This window comes from Branchiostoma belcheri, unplaced genomic scaffold (genome assembly GCF_001625305.1).
Source record: "Branchiostoma belcheri isolate BF01 breed outbred unplaced genomic scaffold, Haploidv18h27 scaffold22, whole genome shotgun sequence".
Taxonomy (NCBI): domain Eukaryota; kingdom Metazoa; phylum Chordata; class Leptocardii; order Amphioxiformes; family Branchiostomatidae; genus Branchiostoma; species Branchiostoma belcheri.
Genome location: NW_017803713.1, coordinates 2,586,138 through 2,610,524, shown reverse-complemented (window position 1 = coordinate 2,610,524; position 24,387 = coordinate 2,586,138). Strand labels below are relative to the sequence as shown.

The window sequence follows — 24,387 nt, the reverse complement described above, 5'->3', positions numbered from 1 at the left end:
TACAATGTACGTGCATCATGTTCCCAATGTCAACCTGCTCTGTGAGAACAAAGTAAAATTATGCACACAAGAAACCCATCTCTTGTCAAATTTGAATTTACTATTAAAGCAGACAATTATTGAAGATAATACAAGATTAATTTGATGATTAATTGTTTCATTTAAACGAGGCTATTGCAGGACTATATTCTTAAAGCTTTTCAAGATTCAGCAGCTCACAACCTCACATTATAGATACGATACACCGCTTGTAAAAAATTAGCTGCTATTTCCATAAATTAAGACTATTAGCCTATTTTTGGCCCATTGAAAGTGTGCCGAATACGCGTCTGCGAATGTGAAGCCATTGTTCTGAGGCCAAAGGTCATAATAGCGCGGGTGACCCAAACATTTTCGACTCGAGTAAGCTCGGAAGTTTTGCCGTTTGGCATAGCAGCGGAGCGCTTCACGACAATAATGAGGCTACTGCGGACATTCTTGAAGGTCCGAACAGCTGTGAACTCAGGTAATAAAACAACATAATATGTTAATCTTTGTGGAAGTGACAGGATGCAATTATGAGGGGGAGGGGCACCACCGCTAAAAACCCACGTGCTGTAGCCTGTATGTTGACAAACCGTACCGGACATGTCATGTTGACTGTCTTCTGAGAAGTATGGAAATTGAACGTTACAAATCTAACGTTATACACAATACGCTGACCAGAGACTGGTATTGAGAGTAAAAACTATGAAACTAACGTTGCTACTGGTAACTAGATTTCTTTCTCTGCACAGGTCAGTTTCTCCGTGGCCTCCATCAGAAATCGGGTGAGACAGAACTGCTGAAGCAGCTGAGATCTAAACTGAAGGCCACAGGACCAATCACTGTAGCTGACTACATGCGGGACGTGCTCACCAACCCTGCAGCTGTAAGGGGCTTTAATTCCACATGACACGATATGGCACACCCACAAGACACCTTTCTGTACATTGATTTTAGCAGTATTAATTGATATATGTGTATAGTGTAAGTTAAATCGTCATGGCCATTGACAGGATCATTCTGTCAAATTTAAGTGTCAATAGTACAAAAAGATTTGTTAATCCTGCCAATCCTTATCATGTTTTTCTTTGTATGTCTGTTTAATGCCTCAGAACTTGTGTTTTATACTGAGGCCATGTTGATTTGATCATATGGATGACATCCTCCGGGAGCCCCAAAACTGATGCGCGCGAGCGAATAAAAAAAAAGTTTTGCAAAAAAAAAAGTTCTTTTCATTATGAAATCTACATGGTCATGAGGGCAGAATATGGTTTGGCGAATAATCTAGTCTTCAAGTTCATTTCTTTACAATTTCGTCTTTTTTCGTTTGATTTTGGCATTCTACGACATTGGTATAGTTTTTATTAATTTTTTTTTGTAACTTATGGTATATTTTTGCTCATTTTGCAACTGTTTTGTACGATTTACAGTATGGTTGAAAACTTTTTTTTTTTGGAAATGGCCGAAAATTCATGCACGCGCGGATGTCATCCATATAATCAAATCAACATGGCCTGAACAGAAATTCAGAACTGTTTGTTTGATCCAGGGTTATTACATGCACAAGGATGTGTTTGGAACACAGGGGGATTTCATCACGTCTCCTGAGATCAGTCAGATGTTTGGCGAGGTGAGATCTGAATCCAATGTACACTGTTTTCTTTCTTTCTTTACATAGAAGTAGAAGTATTGATTCTTCTCGACCATGAAACTAGAAACACCATCTTGTAAGACCAAAAGACTATTTCAGTGAGAGAAGTAATACAGAAAGTGATAAGTTTAGATCGTGACTGATATGACAGGTCTATTTTCAAATGTTCCAGCTGCTAGGTGTCTGGTGTGTGAATGAATGGATGCTGGGTGGTTCACCCCGGTCCATGCAGGTGGTGGAACTGGGACCAGGCAGGGGCACACTGGCGCAGGACATGCTCAGGGTATGTCTGATTTGTTTATCTCATGTACAGCAGTATGGATAACAAACAGGTGCAACATTTCTCTATTTACTTTTTCTTGCCCAAATTCTCAGATTGTTGGGCAGGCTCACAACTCCTTTCCTCCTCTCTAGGTTTTCCAGCAGTTTCCTATGATGCAAGGTGTTGTGTCCTTGCACCTGGTAGAGGTCAGCCCCAAAATGGCTGCTATGCAGGAGGAAAGATTGACAGGTGTCATCAAGGAAGACAACAGGGATAATGCTGCTAGTGGAGGAGACGCTGTGTACAAAAAGAGGAAGACAAAGGCAGGAGTACCGATGTCATGGTACAGCGATATCCACGATGTACCACAGGGTGAGTTTAGAAGTGGAGGTGTCAAAAAAATTATCCATTGTTGATTATCATTTTAGCAAATTGACTGAATGCTTATAGTCAAGTTCAGTGTAGAGGAAGAAGATAAAATAATAATTATTGGATGGAAGTAGAAGAGGAGCTACTGTTCTGAGACATTCAAAACTCCTGTACAAACGATGGTAAGCTTTGTTTTCTTTCCTTCCAGGATTTTCCTGCTACATTGCTCATGAATTCTTAGATGCACTACCTGTCCACAAGTTCCAAGTATGTGGAAGTTTTCATTTCCTTTTCCTGCACTAATTAGAATTCTGATTTTCAGTTCTTTTAGGAAATGGCATGTTGGTGTTAAAAATAAAATCACAGAGGACAATGAACATGAGAAAAGATACTCATCTAGTTGCCACTCTGTACTGCATAGTACAGCTCAGTTGTACATACATTGTACCTCCACAATGTATTATTTAATATAACATTGATGTAATATAAACTGTTCCCAGAGAACTCCTCAGGGATGGAGGGAGGTCTTAGTGGATGTGGATGATGGAGAAGGGTAAGGCTATGTCTGTATTGTACAACTGTTATTACTGCCTTTCAGTGTTCTTTCAGTGGCTTTGAATTGGGAACTATCTACAGTACTTGTATTGACAGTAAGTTTTACTCCACTGGAGTTCTTGAATCTTGGAAACAATCATGATACACCTCTAATTAGTACTAAGTGTGTCACTTTCTTTTTTGTCCTTTTTTGCCAAGGACAAACATAGCAGTGAGAAGTCTTCATGTTCCCTCTTATTTGTCCATCCTAGTCCTCATCACCTAAGGTTCGTCTTGTCTCCAAGTCCAACAGCTGCCTCTAAAGGATTCATACAGGTGAGCCAGGTGCACCTAGGGTAAACTAGGAAAAGCACTTGGAGAGTGAAAACATCAGCTAAGGCACAGTTCCACAGTACACAATCTAAAATTTTGGTGGCTTTTTATTGGGCCAAGGCCTACTTAAAAAGAAAGATAATTAAAAATGTTTTTATACTAATGACTTAGTAGAGTTGAGACATATCCTCCATGACAAAGGTCGTGTTTAAGTGAAATCACCCAAGGCGGTTTACATGTGGTTTACCCCGAAGCCGGTTTCAAGTGGCTCCATGTGAACGCTCCGAAATCACATTGAAAGCGCCTTGATCCCAAGCCACTTCTAGAGGTGGTTTCGAATCGGTTTTCCCGCATCGCGATTTGCGTCTGAACACAATGTGATTTCATTGTAACTTCGCCTGGTCATGGATTACGGGTTGGTATTTCTTTATTTATATGCAATACCAACTTTTACGTGGCAGCAACTTAAAGAGCAGTAATGGTCAAATAATGGGTCCATTCTAGGGCGAGCTTCACCACCTCTGGCGGGACCACGTCGGCATTTGGCCGAGATACGCTGGGAGGGGGGCATCAGCAAGCAGGTCGTTGACCTCTAATATTAATAAGATTATCATCAAACAGCAATAAATGTAGCTCAAGCGAATTGTAATCGGACACGGTTTCACCAGATGTGAGGAATGTGAGTTACCCGAATCGCGGTTTGGGTGATTTCACTTAAACACGGCTAAAGTTAATGACCTGCAGGTGTGTTATTGTGCAGGCAGGTGAGAAGAGGGACCACCTGGAGGTGTGTCCTCAGGCAGGTGTGCTGGTGCAACACCTGGCAGACAGAATAGCTGAGCACGGAGGGGCAGCACTGCTGGCAGACTACGGACATGATGGCACGAAGACAGACACACTCAGGGTAGGACCTTCTTATGTTCACAAGTAGGTCTGATTAGTTACATGTTGCCTTCACTCAAGAGTCCTCTTAAAATCTACTTGCATTTCTCAAAGCCACTTGCGTTTAGAAATTACTCTTAAACACAATCAAAATACTAAATTAAAAACTGCCTTTTTCATGATTTTGTGACTGTACCCAAAACTTGAGTGGTTAACAATTGTTATCTCATGTTTGAGCACATGAAATTTTTATTTTTAATTTTGGTCAAATAAATCAAATGACTAGTTAAAAAAAATGACATGTGCACACCTACATCCACCAGGGTTTCAGGAACCACCAGTTACACGAGGTTCTTCAGGAGCCAGGCAGTGCCGACCTGACGGCTGATGTGGACTTCTCCTACCTCAGACACATGTGTGCATGCAAGGAAAAAGGTATGTCAACTTACCTTCTGTTTATCTCATCATCTGCAACATTCTCAAGTGTGAAACAGGTTAGGAAAGGCAAAGAAGGGTAATGGCTTAAAGTTGCAAAAAAAATTTCTGGAGAGAAAGAAAAGACTATGAAGACCCAGTGTTACAAAATAAGAGGGGTTGACAAAAAATATGATTATATTATCTATGTAAAAAAAATCTACTGGTAGTCAAAATTTTTGGAGTTGATGATCCTCTGCAGAATATGAATATTGCAAATTTTATTAGAACAATCATGGTGTGTTTGCATTCATGACACCGATTCTCACTCAGCACCTTATTTTTCATTCCCAGTTGTAACATATGGTCCTATAACGCAAAGGGAATTTCTGGAAAATATGGGAATTGAGCTGAGATTACAGGTAGGGCAGTGTTACTGCAGTTTTCTAAACTTGATTAAAAACTTTTAAACATGTGGCAATGACACAGAACTTGTGCAAATAGCTTTGTTTTTCAGTGATGCTGATTGCAAGAGGAATAAATGGGAGTTAAGGGATTAGTGTAGATTTACTACGAAAGGAAGTCTTATGGCTAAAGGTTTCATTAAAATGTTTTAGGAGCAGTAGCCAGGAGCATGTTTGAAATAAATATGTCAGATGGGAATACTAGTACCGGTAAATGAATAAGTTGAATTTCTGCCAGGTTTTACAGAGAAATGTTGATGAATCCCAGAGGAAAGACCTGTTGTCAGGCTATGACATGCTGACCAACCCAGACAAGATGGGCGACAGGTTCAAGTTCTTCTCCATCACCAGGCAACGGGCCCCGCCCAAAGGCTCCAGAACACCCACAGAACCTGCAGGGTTCTACACACTGGAGTTCCAGTGAAGACTGCATACATTTAGGGGCATGCTGGGAATTTGGAATGATAACTGACTTAGAGATCTAAAATTGCTTTATTTTTTTTTCCATTCATTTAATATAATATTATGAAATTTTCGTCAAGACAAAATTTTCATTTCATATTTGGTTGGTACTAGCAAGAAGGCTGGAAGTTACATATGGAAAGCTATTTTTGACAATGAAGAGTAACAATAAGAGGTTTTGAGATTATGCTTTATTGAATTTGAAGCAATATACATGTACTTAGTATATATATGTACAAGGTATTGACATGGTATGTACAGGACAACTTGGAGTAGCACTGACGCATACTAGAGCCTCATAGGAGGGATGCTGCTGCTCAATTCATATGAAAATAGACATTCTACTACCTGTTGATTTACATCCAGTGTTATTGGAAAGGCATAGTTTGGCTCATGTATATATATATATAGGTATATACATACAGCATGGCATGTTTAATGTCTCGTTCTTGCCAAGTGATAGCAGAATCATCCGTTGGTCAGTAACACTGTCTTTGGCTTCTCTTGATCATCATATACAAATATTGCACAGTTAATAGAAGCAATTGATATTAAAGATAATTTGTCACTTTTGGTTGGTACCATTTCAGTCCTTCCTTCTTCCACACAAATAAAAGCGTAACCATGTTATTGCTCACTTCTTACTAGGACAAGCACAAATGGTGGTCCCATCGTTGAACATACACGTACCATATAACATTCTGAAAATACAATAAGGATGGGTACAATTCCTACTTAAATATATTAGCCATTATGATGAAGCCTTTACTGCATATGAGTAGCATCAACATATGAAATCACAAAAAAATGTTAACATAATTTTGAATACTGGCACTTAATCAGAATTCCTTCTGTTTTGAGTAGTACATAAAAAGCTGCCATAATGAGTGCCTTTTACAATTCATATCAATTTCTAAGTGCAGCAGTGTTTTATTTTTCCTTTCACTGCTTCCACAAGTAAGTCTTCTCACATATAACAATATACATTGCAGTAGCTACCAATAACATCTTAGAAACATAATCTCAGATACATGACTTAAGCAATACGAACCGGGTACATTGTATTGAAACAAAGCACAAAAATTGCAAAGGCACTTATAAAAATGCATGCTATAGATTTTCGCAGCTGGAACGTATCTTAGCAACAACACAAATCATTATTTGGGAGCAAAAGAATAAACAGTACTATATAGTAATGATATCTTCCTTACAGAATAAATTTAATAAATGGCAGTGAACAAATTATTAATCTTCAAGGCAAGATCAAACTGATGTGGCCTCATCTCCTGTAACTTCTTACTACATGAAGGACATCACAGAACATTGTATTTTGTAATAAACAAGCTCTAGGATACCTTTTATTACTTCTGAAGCTTGTACAGCTAAAATAATGTATAATTATACTGCATGGTCATCAGTAACATTGTTACCACATGCAGTGGGTTTCTCTCCTCTTTGTCCTCACATTGGAGCATCCCTACAAGGCGACATCAACCATGTTGCCCCTGACAACCGTACACAAAACCTGGTCAATATACTGGAGAACGGGTAGGTTCCACCAAGGAGGTTGAAAAACAATACAATGCAGTAAAATTTAGTGTCCCTTGTCTGCACCACACTGTACCAAATTCACTTGTAGGTTAAGGTACGTTGCTGACCTTGAAGCTCAGAAGTGGTCAGAAGAGAATCTGCTGAAGTGAAAGATGCCATGTCTGTTCTTGAGAAGTCAACTTTGTCGTCTCTGATCAGCTCAAAAAGGGGATGAACAGGGGTCGCTTGTTCTTTGTCTGGTCCTTCTTGCACAAAGCAAATACTGTCCCATCGATTGTGGAGACGTACAGGTGCTGAGCATCATGGGTAAATGTTAAGCTGTGGGCGACAATGGAAGACCATGTTATATTCCAAGTTCCAGATCCCAATCATCCCTTGTTTGATCATCCCTGATACAAACGATGTACAGTATATGACCTATACAGGTGACGGCAAAGACGTTTTTTGAAGTTGATTTACCTGATGATAGGTTTGCTGAACTGTTCCAGTGTGATGTCCCTCACAAGGCTCAGGTCCCATGTACTCCACAGCCTGGAATACACCATAGCATTACAAAGCTGGTAATGTTTTTATTAAGCAAGACTTAAATACTTGTATATACATTGTACAAGATGTTATTCTTTGAAATTCAACTTACAATTAACATGTATTTTGTGGGGATGTAATATATTATGTACTAGTACTAAAGGTTGTGAAGCTTGAGAGACACACATCAAGGATTTTAAAGGATTTTAAGTTTACCTGACTGATCCATCCTGCAGACCGGCTGCCACCACATTCACAGAAATCCCCTCTGGGGCATTGGAGAATGTCACACAGTGGATGGAGGACGGGCACCGGACTGACCCCACCGGTCGGGCGTTGATTGTCCACAAGCTCAGCTCACTGGTGGTGGCAGAGGGGTGGCACACGGTGGCGATGTCACCTGATGTCTCACTCACTGCCACGGCAGTCACACCACCCTCATGGCCATTCAGAGACTGCACATAGGACAATCTGCAAGACATAGAAACAACTCTAATCATCAGTGTTTGATATTACCATTGTACCTAAAAGATAAACATCAGACATAACTGACAATCTGTAAGATGCAAATAGTCAGCAGCTTCAATCCTTAGTGTTTGACATTTCGGGAACAAAAAATAATTCACCAATTTGAATTTGGATCATCTTACGTTTAATACAGGTCAAATACCACACATATGGGTAAACTTTCTATTGTTAGAGCCATTAAATCTGTATAGTAGTCTGTTGAGATTGATACTCCAAGCTGCTCCATGCCCAAGTTAGAAAACAAAGTAAGCCTGACCTGTTGATATCCCAGATGATAGCTGTGCCGTCCTGACTGCCGCTGACCATGATACTGTAGGGTCGGCACACCTGCAGACAGCTGACTGGCCCTGTGTGACCGTACAGGCACACTCTGCTGCCAACTATCTCAAACTCTGATGGCTGCAGGGATGGAATAGGACAATTACACGGAAACCAATCAAGGAATCTTCCCCTGTCTTATCTTCAATCAGTGTAAGAAATATTTAAGATGATATTGTACCTTAAGTATGCTCTAAGTTTTAAGGATGGAACATCAGGTGAGTAAGCTGAGATAGTGTTTAAAATGACTGGTTCCAAACCGTACCTCAGATATTTAGAGGTTGTGATAATATGTAAATATCCCATTCAACAGCTACAGCAGCAGTGGGAACTGAACCCAACATGTGGTTAAATTTTTTCTCTACGACAATAACCCTGTAATGGAAAATATACCTTGTTTCCAGTGAATCTGGTGGGGTAGGCAGTCACGACACCAGACGTTCCTCCAGTAAAGAGCAGTCGGCAGTCAGTTACAGATGCACAACAGGTCACCTGGAAGGGAGCAGTAGTATGCATATGCTTCACTTTTAAAGTTTGGTAAGGTTTCACATTTCTAGCATTGGTTAGGGTTTCTCCTCCCCAATTTTAACCTCTAGGAACTCAATACACTATAAACAATACTGACTGCAGTCTGTTACCTGGTCGTTGGGAGGGCAGAGGAAGAAGTTGGAGGCAGGCTCGCTCTGTCGGCTCTTCAGTCTCATGATGCCATCAGGATGTCCCCAGCTCAGGATGGCCGACCACAGGATGTCTGTGTGGTTCATGGCACTCACACCTGCATTAGAACACAAAACTCTGTCAACAAACAAGGATTTTCCTTATATTGTTTTAATGTTTAATATTTCTATCACTCTAACTTCCATTTGTTTTTCAGAGAAAATAAGTAACAACAGAGCAATCTATAGTGTTATGCTTTTCACTGTTTCACAAGTTTTGGTCTTACATAAAATGATATCAATCTTGTTGTAACAAATAACTCATTAATACAAAAGAATTGAGGAGCATACCTTTCTCCTTGCTGTACATGACCAGGAGACAGAAGTTGGGGGCCAGCCCGCACACCTCGCCTGTCGGCAGCCCCACCAGGGACGACACCACCGCCCCGTGGTCCTGTCTCCAGCTCACTGCAGGCGCCGGACACACGGGAGAGCCCACGTAGTTTCCCCACTTCAGGCCTTCAACCTGCGGCAGTGGGCTCTGTGTGACAGAAATCAGAACAATCAGCATACACATGTTGGTCATTAAATAACAATCTTTGGAAGTACAGTCAGGGTTTAAGTTTTTCTGAATGTCACTGAGAGATATATACATCATGTAGATATTGCATGATACACAAAGTGCCATTGTGATGGCATCAGAGTTTCATCCCTCCATCCTTACCCTGACTGATTTGATGTCCACCACAGTATCCTTGTTGTCTTTGAAGTTAAAGAGGAAGCCAGCTGCTCCCACCATCCCTGCCACATCAGCCTCTGAGCTGCCGCTGACCTGCTGCCTGGGGGGGTGGGGACTCTTGAAAAGCTGCCGAGGAGTCTGTCCGTACGTCTTGATCATCGTCTCCGTGGCCCTTCTCTGTACCTTGTCCTCGATGGTGGAGGTGTCAATCCCAAAATATGTCTGAGAGAAGAATGCACAACATCAGAAGAACAATATTTATTGTAACTAATTGACATACAGTACAATGTCAAGAACTGTCACCTACATCTAGAAGATTTCAACATTCCCAAGCCCCAACAGCCGGTTATTTAGTCTTGTGCGATGATGAAACCAACTGAAGAAGACTTACAGATGGGTGGAAGACGTTGATGGCCTCCACAGCTGCCTTTCCCTTCTGCTTAAAGCCGAACACTAGGTCGATCCAGGCGTGGATCGCCATGGAGACCAGGTCTGACTCCAGTGCCTGGCGGTGGATCAGGACAAACAGGCGGGAGTCGGACTGTGCCCAGGGGGGGAGGGCCACATCATTCACTAGGTGTCCAGACTGGCGGTGGCCGAAGTTGAAACCTGGTGGGAGGAGAACAGAGACATTTGGTTTTCTGTACTTTTATCAGTACTCATAAATCCACCAGCATTACATTCCTGACCAGCTTCTTGATCAGTCAATGAATACAGGACTTACAAATGTACATGTGAGCATATTTGCTTTACTCAATCAGGCATTTGGAAAACTAAACAGTGTTTGGTAAATTAAACTAAGCTCTCATGAAACTTGAAGGTATGACAAAACAGGTTACATCTGCTACGTGTAGCACTGTAACCATTACAAATTTACACAATACTGTGCTGGATCCTCTTTACATGTCTTTTGCAGTTTTCATGAGCCCCAGACTGGGACAATGCCTCTTACCTTCAGAGTTAAGGAGGAACTCTGGCAGGAAGAAGAACTCAGGGATGAGCTCCTTCACATCCGTGGTGGACTCAAAGGAGGACAGCCTCCAGGTGGTGAGCAGGGAGTGAAAGGTTCTGTCTGGGATGTCAAAGTTACGGTCTGGAAAAGAAAATTTCAATTTCATTTCATTAGATTTATACTAAGCCAAGCTTTCTAATAAATGTTTGTAATTGAGCTAGGAAGTTGTTTTAAAAACTACTATGTTAAAGGCACCCTAACTGAATGTGAATTCATGTCTCAAGTATCATTCAACAGAGCATGCGTCACTCAATATTACAGTTTCTTGATTTTTACCACAGGGAAAAACTAGTCTGATTGGCCAATCAGCACCAAGGACAGTTACAGAACCAGTCTGATTGGCAAATCAGCACCAAGGACAGCCACAGAACCAGTCTCATTGGCCAGATTAAGTATTTCCTATCTCAAAGGTTTGTTACAAATTCCAAATTCCCATTGTTTTTCCAACTTTGAGATGATTGAGAGAGGGAACAGAAGCTGTTTTTGCTAACCTTGGTAGTTGAGGAACATGGTGGTGAAGGGAGGCAGTCTGACCAGGAAGTGGAGAACAGTGCCGCTGTTGGAGTAGTGAGAACCGTAGTGGTACGGCTCCACCGGTGGCATGGGGTCATCAACATCTCCACCCTTCTCATGCTCCATCCTCAACCACTGCACCATGGGTGAACATACCACAAATGTCATAACACGCAAGCACCTCTATGTATGGCAACTGAACAGCTACTGGTATGATCAAGTGTTTGGAATACCGGTATTGCGTTTATTCTGAGCAGTCTACTTACCTCATAGTTGTCAATGTATCTCTGTTCCCTACTCTTGTCTTGCACTGCAATAGGCTTTGCCAGTTCCCTACACAAAGGGAAAAGAATTTCTTCATTACAGCAGCAAGCACAATAATTTCAAATTTCCAAAAGCTTTCTTTCTTCTACTATAACTATACCCTTCAAAGTTATAATTACATTTACATGTGATGTTATTGAGAGATAACACTCTCAACAGTTACAAAAGTTTCTCCCTTGCTAGAATTGTTAAACATATCGATCTCTCATAACACAATGGGTTTAACCACAGCAGGAAATGTTGAAACACACCTGTAGACCTTTGGGTTGGTGAGGTTGATAGTATCGCTGGTGTAGTCCCCCAGCACAAAGGGGAAGACTGGGTACTGCATCAGATCATTGAAGGATCGTCCCGAGTGTTTGTTCAGATGGGTCAGGTACTCAAAGTTTGTCATCTGTCCAATCTTCCACATCTGTGTGATGGCCTGCAGGTTGTCGTAGGCAACCAGATTGGGCAGGTCCATGGCAAGCACCTGTCGGCAGACCATGTCTCTGTCCTGCATGGGGGGGGGGCATTCATGACATAATGAACCTACATAATCATGTTAATCTACTGTATGCTAGTGTTCACTTCTGGCTACCAGTACATGGTGTTCAGAAGGAGTTGCTTCAATTGGAGAAATCAAGAAAGCATATGGTTTTGCATTCCTGTTAAGCCCAATCCAATCAACATTTGTCTTCAAGGAGAAGTAAAGAATATGCCACACACACCAAGGGAAGATATGAACTCTGCCACGTAATAGCTGAAGCAAATCAGTCTGTTACACACCCTGTACTCTAATCACAGGGCTGGTGTGTTTTGTGACACAAACAGAGAAACTGACCTTTTGTGTTTCGAAGGCGAGCAGCAGGGTCCTGCCAGTGGTGAGGAAGATCTCCAGGGCGTTGTCCCTCAGCTGGTACCAGCGCTTGTGAACCTCCTTAATGTCCTCATACAGCCAGGACATGGACAGGACTTCTCGGTCACCCTGCAGGAACTGGAGGAGGCACACCAGGACATTACAGCTGTTGTAGGTTTAAACCTTCTCCCTAATGAAGTAACCTTTTGACAGCACCAACTTTGCATTGATTACACCATTTCTAATCTGAAATGTTTCTTCAGGAATTGCTGACCTGACAAATGTTATGAAATGTTGTCAATTTCGCTGACGTCTGTTGATGAATAAGGAATTTGATTAGTTGATTAAAATATTGATTGATTGAAAATACACACCTGTGTGCTGTTGAGATCCAAGATGGGCTCATCACCAACAAAGTACACGCTGTTCTCCCCAATCAGGATTTCTCCGGTTGCCTCATTGGAAGGAGTAACATTCGTGCAGCGGTGGGTGTATCTGAGATATGAGTAAAAATATGTCAATAGATAACAAAAATTGACATTACAAAGCAGGTTTAAAAAATGTTGGACTAAAATTAAACACCCATATACATATAATCCAGAGGCAAGACAAGTAATCACTATACTATTTCAATGTATTACACAAACTTATATACCTTTTAGTTGAATACAATGTTAAATGAATACAATGTGAAACGAGTTGCAACTAAAATGAAATCCATATTTCCCTCATACCTGATTGCCTCGTTAGTGTGCAGTCTGTGTCTAAGAGTAGTGGAGTCGTCTGATTGGTTGGAGTCTTCAAACAGATAGGACAGCTGCTGACTGGGCTCCCTGTCACCTGCAACAGGTAAGAAACCACATGTGAGGAAAGGGCTTTCTAATGACATAGACTAGTCCTACTATTGATTATCTCAACCTGATTCTACATGTGTATGCTTCCAATACAATGTATTATGACCTGGATATGGTACTTAGCTGTAAGGCTTAGATGCAAGGCTTCAAGTTGATAACTAGATTTTCAGAAGTCTTTCCAAACTTCAAGTGATGAGGGTCATATCTCTCAAACAATATCCTTAGTTTAACAGACCTTCAGTTCTCTGAGCTTCAGGCAGGAAGTATTTGTTGCTGAGGTTGAGATGACAGCGCTGCAGTCTCTGCCGGACTCGACAGGGGCCCTCGGTGGGATCCAGCTGCCAGGAGGAAGGCTGGGACTCAGGGTTGAACCACACTGCCCTGGAGGACAAACCCAACATTGAATTACACTGTGCAAAATGAGATAGTAGAAAATGTCACAAAACTGTAAAAGATGAGTTGTGGCATAAACATTGCAAAATGAATAAAAATTCAATTTACTGTCAAATTTGTTTTTGCGTCTTAAGAGGTTATCATCAATCCTTGATATCTTTTTTTGTGTGGCTTTCTATGAACTACAAGAAATGTGTGTAAGTGACCTTTCATGTGTGAGCTGCTGTATGAGAGCGTGCCAGGCACGGCGCACACTCAGGTCCTGTGTCATGCTCTCCTTCATGTGCTCCAGCAGCTTCTTCCTCTCCATGTTCTGAGACAGGACAACTGCCTGCGTCACCTCCATTGCAAACCCCGAGATCTGCTTCGCAAGCTCTCCTGTGCTCTTTATCAACCTGAGATTGCGGAAACAGGAAGGGACATGTAGATCACCCTGGGAATGAAACTACAGAAAAGTAAATTACGAAATTACGGTAATGACCTAATACAAAACTAGTTGTATCCCAAAAATGTGTCTATATATACATACAATGCTTTTAAGGTAGTAAGAAAGTGCTTACTTGTTTTGGATGGTGATTCTTCTTTTTCTCCACGAGGTTTTTGCACTTATCTCATCTTTGTCCCAGGACTTCTGATCCTGCAATAAACCAAACTAATTTTTGACAAAGGAAACACAGAGACACAAGAGGAGAAAGAGATACAAGGCACTTAATATGCATTGCAACTAAAGTTAAGAAGTTGTGATGGTGATCTATGGATTTAATCTTCAATTAGAATTTGGAATATCTCTTTAAAAATGTTTTGCCTGTCATCACATTAAGGGTACATGTAAGTCTTGATTATCAACAAGTTGGATTGAAGTTTTAGTTACAAGGTTCCTCAGTTTACAAAAAGTTTTCCACACCTCGTCAATACTATGCAGTGTCTCAGGGCTGAGCTCGCCCAGTGGGATGGGCTGGAAGTTGATCTGGTCCAGCAGCCGCATCAGGGTCTTCCCATCTGTTCTCTCCTTCTCATTCAACTGGTCCTTATGGTAGAACAGCAGGTAGTACAAGTACACCACCACCTTCTGGCCATGCTGGAATATCAGGCAAGATGTTATCACACATACAGCACCAGGGACCATACATACACATAACAATGATTTATTGAACATTCTGCAATATTGCAAAAGATACCTAAGGACCAAGTTTTTGCTTGATGATTTTGCAAACAGACAAATTAACCACTGGCCACTGGGAAATACTGGTAGTTATAAATTTTACAATAAATCTGGAATAGCTCATTTATACTCAAGGTGATCATTTCATTACCTTGCAAATGTTGGCTTTCTGATATTTATTATCATAAAAGTGTCATCCCATACTTACAGACAGATTGGTGTGTAGAACAGTGTTGAGGATCTGTTTGCTGTTTGGTTCATGGACGACCTTCAGTGCGTAGACCCTCTGCTCCAGGGGCTGCCGTGGGCCCATCATGTGGACCATGAGTCGCCCCAGCTGCACGCGCATGCAGTCCCGAGACGACCACATAATGCGATGCCAGCGCCGGCGTGACGCCCCACGGCTGCTCTCCAGGGTGGAGGCCACGCCGCGCAGCATCAGCTGGAACAGTGACCGCGTGAACTCCCGCTCCGAGGTCAGCATGGTGGACAGCTCAGAGGTCATGGGCTCGAGAAATTCCACCCGATGTACGGAATCCCTCCCCTTTCGGCCTGGATCTGTGGAAAAGTCATCAACACAATTATTATAAAAATGTCAGAGTAGCATCAATTGAATGCAGATGTCATATATATATATAAAAAAAGAATCCTTGCCTGAGAAGGACAGCAGGTTGACTGCCAGCACACACACCCTTTGGATCCTCTGCACAATCTCCCCCTCCGTTACCGTGCTTCCCTCCCGGCCATGGAGCACAGGCGTCTCCGCCAACGATGACCTCCTCTTCAAGGACAAAACCATTGTCTCTGATTGGGCGGAGTATCTACGCTTGCTGTCCAGGCTAAGACACTTTCCCTCCCCCTGGCGCAGGCCAGACGGCAGGCTGCCTGACTCAGACAGGTTCATGCTGTCATTGTTCTCCAGGGAGTAGAGTGGGGGGAAGGCGACGGGAGGAGACAGGGAATTTGTTGGAGACAGGGGAGGGGATTGGATGTCACCATAACCTGGAGGACAGTACATACAGGACATTCCATCATCAAAAATCATCTATTACTGTAGCAGTAACTGTCTTCTTTGTTTTGGCATCTCATTTCTGTGAAATAAACTGACAACTGCTTATTTGCAATAACTTATATCAGGGATGATTAAGAAAATACAGCATTAACATTTGGATGTCTTCATTGCAAAAGCTGCAAAAAACAGAGGAATTAAATAATTCCAGTCTTAGCACAACACTGTAGTCATATTATAGTAATGGAGAAGAAAGACAAACAAGCTGTCCCAAGTACAGGCAGTGCAGACTATACTTTACCTGGTGGATAGCTCTGCCTCCTGCCCATCTGTTCTCTGTTGTTAGGCTCGGTTGTTGTTACTTGTGGGAGAGAAATGCTGACCAGCGTCTCATCCAGGGTGTCGTTAAAAGCGCCCTCTATGTAGCTGAGAACAGCCTGCAGGAGGTGGTACTGAATGTTCCGCACCCTCTCCACTGCCACTGACTGGGAACCTGGAAATGCAGAATAGATACTTCATTCAACTCTTGAGGCCTGCCATTCAGAGTGAGTTTTTATGAGAGCAAGCAAGTAACAAATCAAGATGTCACTGTCAGTACTTCCTACAGCCACTGAACATTGTCAGAAATGTGCATTTTGTCACAAAATGAGCTAAGCCTTACTGATTTAAAAAATTCTACATCAGACAACAAATCTCATGTGTATTAGAAAAATTAGGGTTTACTGAAATTTGTCCAGATATAGAGTCAAAAGATGAAGTCAAGTTTATGTAGCCCAAGGTAAAGGTCTCGTGATTGCCTGAAGTACTGACCCTCGGGCTGCCTGTCCCTCTCCATGTCCTCCACCCTGCCCAGCAGCGTCACCATGTCCTCCAGCACCTGGAAGTTCTGCACACCGGTCATGCTGCAGGCTCGCACCACCACACAGGCCAGGAAGTGCTGCACATCCCCTACCAGCAGCAGCAGGTCATCCCGGGGCAGGCTGTGCAAGAAGTGTACAAAATCAGATAAGTGTAAACATTACGAGCAGCATCACTGTGACCATGTACAACAGATGTGATGCCACAGATTAGTGTAAACACCAAATCTGATTCAGTTGTATCTCTTACAGATTCATTATCACTATCCCTGTGGCTGGTTCCAATAATGCAGAATCATGCTGGGTAGAAGCTATCATTCGTATTCCGCTGCCTTGTTAACTCTTGACCTCCAACGTCTGTCGGAGCGCAGACTTAACCTGTGCCGGGCCTTTGCCCTTTCAGCTACAAGGTCTAGGCACGCCCCTTGGCTACCTGCAGACAGTAACCACCCACACAATATGCAGCTTAGGCAAACCACCCAAAGGGACACAAAGATATCTACGTAGCCCGGTTCCCTCAATGTTGCACATATTGAACACCTTGGACTTATAGTAGATTATTTTTTATAATAGCTGTATATGTTGTAATAGTGTTTTATCTTATGTTAGTTGTAATAGTTTTTAGCTATATCATGTAATTTGTAACCGATCTTGTAACGCCGTAATTTTAACATAAAAGTGCAATAATCTAGTGCAATATTTGATGCTTATGCTTATGCTTAAGTTATGTACAGGTAGAATATATTTAAAAATATATTCTACCTGTATACTTGTATATTCTACCGATAAACCGGACAGTGAGTGAGTGTGAGTGATATCCCATTGTAAAAGCTGCCCAATTCAGCCTGCGGGCTGCAATTAGCAACTTATATGTATGTTGTTATGTATGTTCCTTTCGAAATAAACCAGTCTATATAATAATAATGCTACAGCTGAGTCCTTCACGCATCACTTTATCACACCTGATGTGCCAACAAAACTACCTTGTACAGCTGACGCAATCATGCTAAATACAAACTAAGCCTTAAGGACATTGACAAAAATCTTGTATCCCATGAAATTTCTGTGTATTTTGCCCTGACCTTATCTGTGGGCTGTTCATGGCAGAGATGACGTTACAGAGCGCCCAGACTAGTCCATTCTCCATCATGATGGCTGCCATGACTTCGCTGCTCTCAAACAGCTGGATGAGCACGCAGAGCGTGTTGTGGCAGACTGCCGTGTCATGGATGCAGTTCTCCAGCAGGGCAAGCAGTGGCACCACCGTGTGCTGCTGTAGTCCTGTCATATGCTGTACACAGCTCACATCAATACTGCAATGAAACAAAAGTTTCACTATGAGTTAATCCACATCAATATCCTGTGAAGTAAGGTCATATTGTGATCACTCAGAATAACCTGAAGGATTATGTTAAATAAAAACATTTAGTTACACTAGAGGTTTGCTTTTGTCTTTTTAACTCCTATTTTTCTCATCCATCCTGTTCTGTTGTAATCGAATGTTGACATAACTTACTCTTCATCCAGCCCCACAGGTTTCCCCACAATGACAGACAGGCAGGCCTCCACCAGTTCCCGTGTGGCACTGTGCTGATGCAGCTAGAAAAAAGTAAATGATAAGAACAGATTAGTACACCAGATGCGATTAAAGCTGAGTGATCATGAATAATTAGTCAATGTGGGAAATTTTTACAGCATACTCCACACAAAATAGCAAGATGCTGGAAATAAGGACCAAATTCTCAAAGCACATTCCAGGTCACAAATCACATTACTCATAAAGTAATGTTTATGTTCTAAGCATACCTGATTGGCCAGAAGGAAGAAGCCCCGCACTTTCATGAAGGCATTGAACTGCTCTTCTTTGGCCCTCTGGAAGTAGATCCCCAGCAACTGGAACAGAAGTACAAGCAATTAATTGGGTGTCTGATCTTTGTGTTGATTGATTGATTTAACAACTGACTGTATGTTCGAGACATGGATATTTGTTACTTCTGGTCCAGAAAACCATGTTTCAACATTAACTGTACTTGTGGGAAAGAGCTACAATGTAAGTGGAATTTCCCTCTGGCTGGCACTTTGAAATGAATAGAGAAGGGTGAATATACTGTCTGTCTCCCATGTTCTGGGAAGCTAAAACTGGATTTATTTCACTTCAATAGGCCCCTGACCTTGATGATGGCGGTCCTGATGCTGGAGGAGTGGTGATGAGCCAGCACCACCAGCGTCTCCGGCTTCAGGATGTTTCCCATCACCTGGTCCAACATAGCGTCAGGCAGGGTGACGAACACGCCACACATGAGGTTGAGCAGCCCGGTGCACACCATGGCCACCCCGTCCTCCTGCTGCACCTGCCTGCTCTCCTGTCCACTGTCCTGCAGCGCTGCGTTCAGGGCCAGGGACAGCGGCGAGTTCGGGTGGGGGAGGTTCTCCCACTCGTCTAGCGAGCCTGAAGATGACTCAGAGATACTTCTACTTCTCCGATCATCTTCATCAGATATTATCTCTCCAGAGGGAAGTTCGTTAAGGGCATCCTGCATGGCCTGGTCAGCCTCAGGGTTGGAGTCCTGGTCAGACGGCGTGCTCTGTCTTGACACGACAGTCGAGAGAGCCGGCTCGTTACTCGTGTTCTCTGTGTCAATGTCCACCCCGCTTTCCAAAACGTTTGATCCCTCCGTGCTGATCTTCTCATCCTTGTCGTAGCTGCCAAGTGGAAAGGAGACATACGTATGTCTGCTCCTGTCATCCTGTGAGTTCCCCACGCGAAGGTGTCCATCGGCAATGTCAGAGCTGAGTGTGAACATGATCCCGTTGGCCAGCTCCTGTGTTCCCCTGCCGCTGCTGTCTGAGCTGTCTGAGTCTGACCTGGCTGCCTTGCTGACACCCCCTTCTTCAAAGGACAGCCTCTTCCTGATCCGTCGCCTGACCACTGCAGGTGAGTTGGGCATGCTCAAGCTGCGAATGATGCCAGTCCTCTTCAATGTGGCTGGCTGAGCAGAGTAGGCTATAATAAGGCGAGATGAAGAACAGGGTTAGATGTCAGCATTACACAAAACACAAGTCTACCCCTTTTTACATAATATCATGCTTGACTTGTAACAGTTGTTGTATTCAACAAACTTTCTTCTATGAGAAAAAAGGCAAATTTAAAGCCAAACCTTTGCGTCCAGAGTCTGAGTCAGATGTGACTGTCTGCTCCTCAGGGATGATGTCCTGGTGGAGAGAGTTCCTCTTGATCTTGTCCAGGGCACGTAGAGGGGTGCTGCTGGACAGGGGGTCAGCCGAGGGTCGCTCCTGTCCTGTCACTAGCACTGACTGGGACCGGAACAACTTCTGCATGTACTGCTGGTGAGTTCCTGGGGGAAAACACAGTGGAAAAGTAAAAACCTATGCCAACGCAACATACTTTCTCTCATATGTATTTAGGATTTCTTGTCATTATAAATAGCATTCTATGCATATAATCACCAGGAAGAGTTATACATGTAAATGCTGCTGGACTTAGCATATTAAGGAATTCTGCCCAACCTGAGTGGAGAGTGAAGTAGAAGCTTGATGGAGCATGGCAGACGAATGTGTTGATGGCCGGATGCACCGCCAGAAGAAAGTCACACACTGCGGTGAGCAGGTTCAGATCAGGAGGGCATCCCAGGGTGCACTGCACTATAGACACAAAGGACTGGCAGATGGCAGGGGGGAGGGAAGGGAGGTCTTCACTTTGATGCTCCTGGAAAGGATTGATAAATGGTGATCAACTGGATGCACACTGTATTACAAATTATGTAACAACAATGATATTGATTCTCCTTTTACAAGTTTTTGAAAAAAAAAAGTAAGATATAGAAACCTATCAGGATGTGGTATTTAAAAACCTTTTCCTAGCAAGGCTCTCTCTATCTGCTCTGCAGAAACTTGTTACAATGTTGATGAGAAGAACCTACCTGGCGGGTCTGCAGCAGTTTGTGCACGATGTTGATGGACAGCAGCTGCCTGATGTTGAACATCTGGTGCGGGTGGTTGTCCCTGATGAGGGTCTCCAGCACTGTGAGAAGTGCCTGCCACACAGTCACGTCAGCATTCTGCCAGATCCTCCAGGCCAGCAGCAGCTCAGACACCACCGTGGTGTCTTGGATTATAGCATCAGACTCCGGACTGATGCTGTAAGTGTCATTAGCCGAGACCTCCATGACGCTGCTGTCACAGCAAGCATCAAGCAAGACCTGAGGAGGTGGGTTGAAACAAGAGTTGCAGCAAATATGACAGGTTCAACGGCAGGGCGATGAACAGCAGATTGTAACGGGTGCCAAAACTGGGTAAGATCAGAGGTGGTCTACTTTTAAGTTAGTAGAAAAGTTTTCATATTTCAGAAGGAAGACTTTCCTCACCTTTAGAGTGTGAAAGCCCACTTTACACCTGTCCTTCAGCAGCACCCTCCCAAGCAGGTGACACCCATCCATGTCAGAGAACTCCTTGGCCAGACGTTGGTTGTGCTGCTGTACCAGGAACAGGAGATGGAGGGCCTGTGCCTGGGTCTCTTCATCCTCACTCAGCTCCACAACCTGGGGCAGGGGACTTCAAATTAGTATCATGCTACAATGTGTAACTGGTGTCTGTTTCAAAAATTTATGTCAAAAGTCAAATAAGAAGAAAAGCCCTGAAAACTGACCTTGGCATAGAGGAAGAGGAATACTCCGACTCCTCCCACCTCATGCACAGCATTCTGCAGACCCCTGTGTACCTGAGTGTGAAAGAAAAATTGGTTTATTGCTTTTCAAAAATGTCATGTTGTAACAGCTGAATTCATACCTGACTGAAAGGTGAGTATAATAAACTAGAATTACATCAAGTAATAACTTTACAACTAATTTCCATTATTATTCACAACTAATTTCCACAACCGCTCAAACAAGCTTAAGCGAGGAGTAATATTTTATTTCAGAATGACCATTCTTGCCATGAATGTCCACATGGTTTGGAGGATGCCAACCTAAATCCTTCCTTGGAAAATGATGAATTTGTTTCACACCTGAGTCTGCAGCTCTGTTACTGCAGTAACAGGTAAAGCTGCAGGAGTCTCCATCAAGGGGTCCAGGCTGGTCTTTCTTGACGGAGGGTCCTTGGTGAGGAGGTTGGTGAGGGAGCGGGTGGGGGGTGCCGTGCTGCTGTAGTAGTTGAAGGTGGCTGGGGCCTTTGGACTATACACAGCAACAAGATTTTCCTACAGGACAGGGTAAATACAATGAATTGGATATCTGCATCAAAGAGTCTTGACAACTGCTTGAGACACTTGACAATTTTGCACTTAGATAATACACTTAATTAGACCTGTTCTAAGAAAAGCCAAGCACTTGCAGACAATATTGTACTTTCTAAAATGATTGCTTGTCTCATGAACAGTGCAATAGTCCACTATAATGTTGACAAAATTATATAAATGTTTAATTACCAACAGAAGGCTGTGTGAAGGAACAGACTGGCCCTTGTTCCCCTTTGTACCAGCTACATGTACCAGCTTACCACGAAAGTCTATACTTCCTGCTTCAGCCAAAGAAATTCCCACCCAAGATGCTATTCTATATGTAGCTTTTACACACAGCTGGTGTGAGGTACATTGTACATTCACAGGCTGGGAACTATTTTTGTTCGTGCATTCATGTGTTTGTATGGTAAAATTCCTCATGGCCTCTCAGTTGGCAAGTATGGTACTCAAACTTGGCTGTGGCTGACGTGGTTTGAGAAAAAATTTCTACACCAGCTCATGTTGCATGCAGCTGGTGTTGCACATGGTCACATACGTGCAATTCACGGCTCTTGAAATGCAGAACGAATCATTTCAAAATAGTGAGGAAATGCCAGGCAGTTCTGATATTGACCTCACACAGCAAAGAGTCACAGACAATGAGATCATGGGTGAAACTGGGAGGTCCAAAATGTGACACTTGTGCTTGAACTGTGACAGCACATATTTTCTCGACATGTTACTGTTGCCAACTGACTAACACTTACTGGTCACTTTAAATTTGGAGAGCCATTCAAGGTTAAGTGTATGAAAGTTCAACATTGCAGCTAGTTATATGATAACAGTGTCTTTATTTCTGTTAATGTTTGTGATTGCAGAAAATTTTAGCTGTTAGCCTGCTTTAGCATTCAAATATGACTCCTGGCTAGTTTGCTTTTGGAGGGTTGGTTCTTTATATGAATACCTTTGGGGTTACAATGGGTTATAGACCAATCTTGTTGGTGTTTACATCACACTATTACAGCAATAGTTTTGAGTACATTGACCTAGAGAAACCATTTTAAATGTTGCCAATCTTCACTTATTTCTTGGCATCAAACACAAGTGGAGGTCAGCGTACCCAGAAAAATTTTCACCCCTTTTCACCTAATGCCATCTCTGTTCAAAACAAAGACTGTAGTCCGTCTTTTACTGGTCATTGCACCCTTTCTGTAGCACTGTTCTAAGTTGTTTTCCAAGCAGGCTTATAGTTCATGACATTGAACAGAGAATGCAAGCATCATTCAAAGTTACACATATAGAAGAAAGTGATAACCACCACCTGTCAAAACATGCCAATTCATGTTTAGCCATTACAAAAAAAGTTTCTGATCGGCTGAGTTATAAACCTCAGTCCTACCTTAATCTGGTTGATGTTCAGGCTCCTCTGCCCCGTTAGCAGGTCTGCCCGGATCCCTGCTCGCAGCGACTCCTTGGTGATGAGGCTGGGAACACTCTGAAGCTCCCAGGCACAGCGGCAGTGGCTCAGACACCCTGCATCCGGACCCAGGCTGTACAACTGGAATGCCTGGTCACGCTGAAGGATATCTGAGAGGGAAAATATCATGATCATGAATGAATGGAGGAATGAAGAGGATTCAGGAAAAACTGAAATCAAATTAAATGAATGAAAATTGAACAAATAGTAAAGATGTATGTGGAAGAAAAAAAAGGCATAAACATGAATGAATGAAAAAATAGATCAGTGGATAGATCATTGAAAACTATGACTGCCTACCATTGAATACCATGATGTTGCCTGTGCTCCAGGTTCCTGTGACAGGGTGGTCAGTCTGGGTGCAGTGTCCCAGCAGGCAGTGCATCTTGGGAGCCTGGGAGGACAGTTTCTGCTTCTTGCTGGGTGGCGGGGTGTACTCCAGCAGCACCTCCCGTTCAAGGTGTCCGTCAACCACCAGGCAAACCTGGGAGGTACAAACATCAAACCCTTACAAACACCACTGTCAACAGGGTTAAGTATGGGTAAGAATCTAACATGAACCAGGAGAAACTGGATGGCCATTCAAAGATTGAATCACTGTACGGTAACAGTTATGGTCTTCTCTCATGTCAACAAAATGTCTCTCAATCTTGCTTTAAAGATTAAACCATTTCACAACTAGAGTTCCCCGATCTCATACCTTCGCCAAATGACTGACAAATTATAGATTAGATTATTCCCCCCTGATTTAAGAAATAGGAACCTAATTTTCATGAATTATATCATTTTATCATAATCTCAACCAAAAGACAGTCTTATATAAACAAACAAGGCATTCTAGTATTTCCTAATAAATTATGCAAATGAGGTCCTGATTTGAATAAATTATGTTTAATGATGTTCACCTCAACTTAACTTTCAAATACCATAAGTATGAAATTACAGGCAGTTATCATTACATAATTATAAAATTTTCTCATTGATTATGCAAATTAAG

General features: G+C 42.6%; 2 protein-coding genes across 2 annotated transcripts in view; one reads left to right on the top strand and one right to left on the bottom strand.

Moving 5' to 3' along the window:
- Positions 1 to 237: 237 nt before the first annotated feature.
- LOC109470196 (protein arginine methyltransferase NDUFAF7, mitochondrial-like) lies at positions 238 to 5,475 on the top strand. Its single transcript, XM_019769020.1, has 12 exons — positions 238 to 505; positions 777 to 910; positions 1,574 to 1,654; positions 1,848 to 1,958; positions 2,090 to 2,309; positions 2,515 to 2,573; positions 2,807 to 2,859; positions 3,113 to 3,176; positions 3,934 to 4,077; positions 4,379 to 4,490; positions 4,824 to 4,891; positions 5,172 to 5,475. Exons 1-12 carry the CDS (start codon positions 457 to 459, stop codon positions 5,355 to 5,357), a joined length of 1,281 nt encoding a protein of 426 aa, XP_019624579.1. The 5' UTR covers positions 238 to 456; the 3' UTR covers positions 5,358 to 5,475.
- A 96-nt stretch (positions 5,476 to 5,571) lies between these two features.
- LOC109470228 (lysosomal-trafficking regulator-like) overlaps positions 5,572 to 24,387 on the bottom strand; it is a 54,961-nt gene continuing 36,145 nt past the window's right edge. Inside the window, exons 20-55 of the mRNA XM_019769073.1 lie at positions 23,691 to 23,874; positions 23,313 to 23,500; positions 21,701 to 21,892; positions 21,341 to 21,412; positions 21,060 to 21,233; positions 20,616 to 20,894; positions 20,203 to 20,401; positions 19,833 to 20,030; positions 18,846 to 19,678; positions 18,481 to 18,567; positions 18,191 to 18,273; positions 17,757 to 17,987; positions 16,628 to 16,797; positions 16,119 to 16,310; positions 15,463 to 15,810; positions 15,017 to 15,366; positions 14,551 to 14,724; positions 14,207 to 14,283; positions 13,853 to 14,041; positions 13,489 to 13,634; positions 13,134 to 13,239; positions 12,774 to 12,894; positions 12,385 to 12,537; positions 11,813 to 12,057; positions 11,504 to 11,570; positions 11,216 to 11,372; positions 10,665 to 10,805; positions 10,104 to 10,321; positions 9,698 to 9,934; positions 9,325 to 9,514; positions 8,956 to 9,092; positions 8,711 to 8,809; positions 8,256 to 8,398; positions 7,688 to 7,942; positions 7,406 to 7,477; positions 5,572 to 7,264 (exon numbers count right to left, since the gene is read on the bottom strand). Coding sequence (XP_019624632.1) covers positions 7,141 to 7,264; positions 7,406 to 7,477; positions 7,688 to 7,942; positions 8,256 to 8,398; positions 8,711 to 8,809; positions 8,956 to 9,092; positions 9,325 to 9,514; positions 9,698 to 9,934; positions 10,104 to 10,321; positions 10,665 to 10,805; positions 11,216 to 11,372; positions 11,504 to 11,570; positions 11,813 to 12,057; positions 12,385 to 12,537; positions 12,774 to 12,894; positions 13,134 to 13,239; positions 13,489 to 13,634; positions 13,853 to 14,041; positions 14,207 to 14,283; positions 14,551 to 14,724; positions 15,017 to 15,366; positions 15,463 to 15,810; positions 16,119 to 16,310; positions 16,628 to 16,797; positions 17,757 to 17,987; positions 18,191 to 18,273; positions 18,481 to 18,567; positions 18,846 to 19,678; positions 19,833 to 20,030; positions 20,203 to 20,401; positions 20,616 to 20,894; positions 21,060 to 21,233; positions 21,341 to 21,412; positions 21,701 to 21,892; positions 23,313 to 23,500; positions 23,691 to 23,874 — 6,831 coding nt within the window. The 3' untranslated portion in view covers positions 5,572 to 7,140. The remainder of the gene's footprint in view (positions 7,265 to 7,405; positions 7,478 to 7,687; positions 7,943 to 8,255; positions 8,399 to 8,710; positions 8,810 to 8,955; positions 9,093 to 9,324; positions 9,515 to 9,697; positions 9,935 to 10,103; positions 10,322 to 10,664; positions 10,806 to 11,215; positions 11,373 to 11,503; positions 11,571 to 11,812; positions 12,058 to 12,384; positions 12,538 to 12,773; positions 12,895 to 13,133; positions 13,240 to 13,488; positions 13,635 to 13,852; positions 14,042 to 14,206; positions 14,284 to 14,550; positions 14,725 to 15,016; positions 15,367 to 15,462; positions 15,811 to 16,118; positions 16,311 to 16,627; positions 16,798 to 17,756; positions 17,988 to 18,190; positions 18,274 to 18,480; positions 18,568 to 18,845; positions 19,679 to 19,832; positions 20,031 to 20,202; positions 20,402 to 20,615; positions 20,895 to 21,059; positions 21,234 to 21,340; positions 21,413 to 21,700; positions 21,893 to 23,312; positions 23,501 to 23,690; positions 23,875 to 24,387) is intronic.

Bases quoted from the DNA above. Each gene is read 5' to 3' on its own strand.
- LOC109470196 (XM_019769020.1), top strand. From the start codon at position 457: ATGAGGCTACTGCGGACATTCTTGAAGGTCCGAACAGCTGTGAACTCA. The intron at 1,655-1,847 runs GTGAGATCTGAA...CAAATGTTCCAG, and splicing joins TCAGTCAGATGTTTGGCGAG to CTGCTAGGTGTCTGGTGTGT. The intron at 1,959-2,089 runs GTATGTCTGATT...CCTCCTCTCTAG, and splicing joins TGGCGCAGGACATGCTCAGG to GTTTTCCAGCAGTTTCCTAT.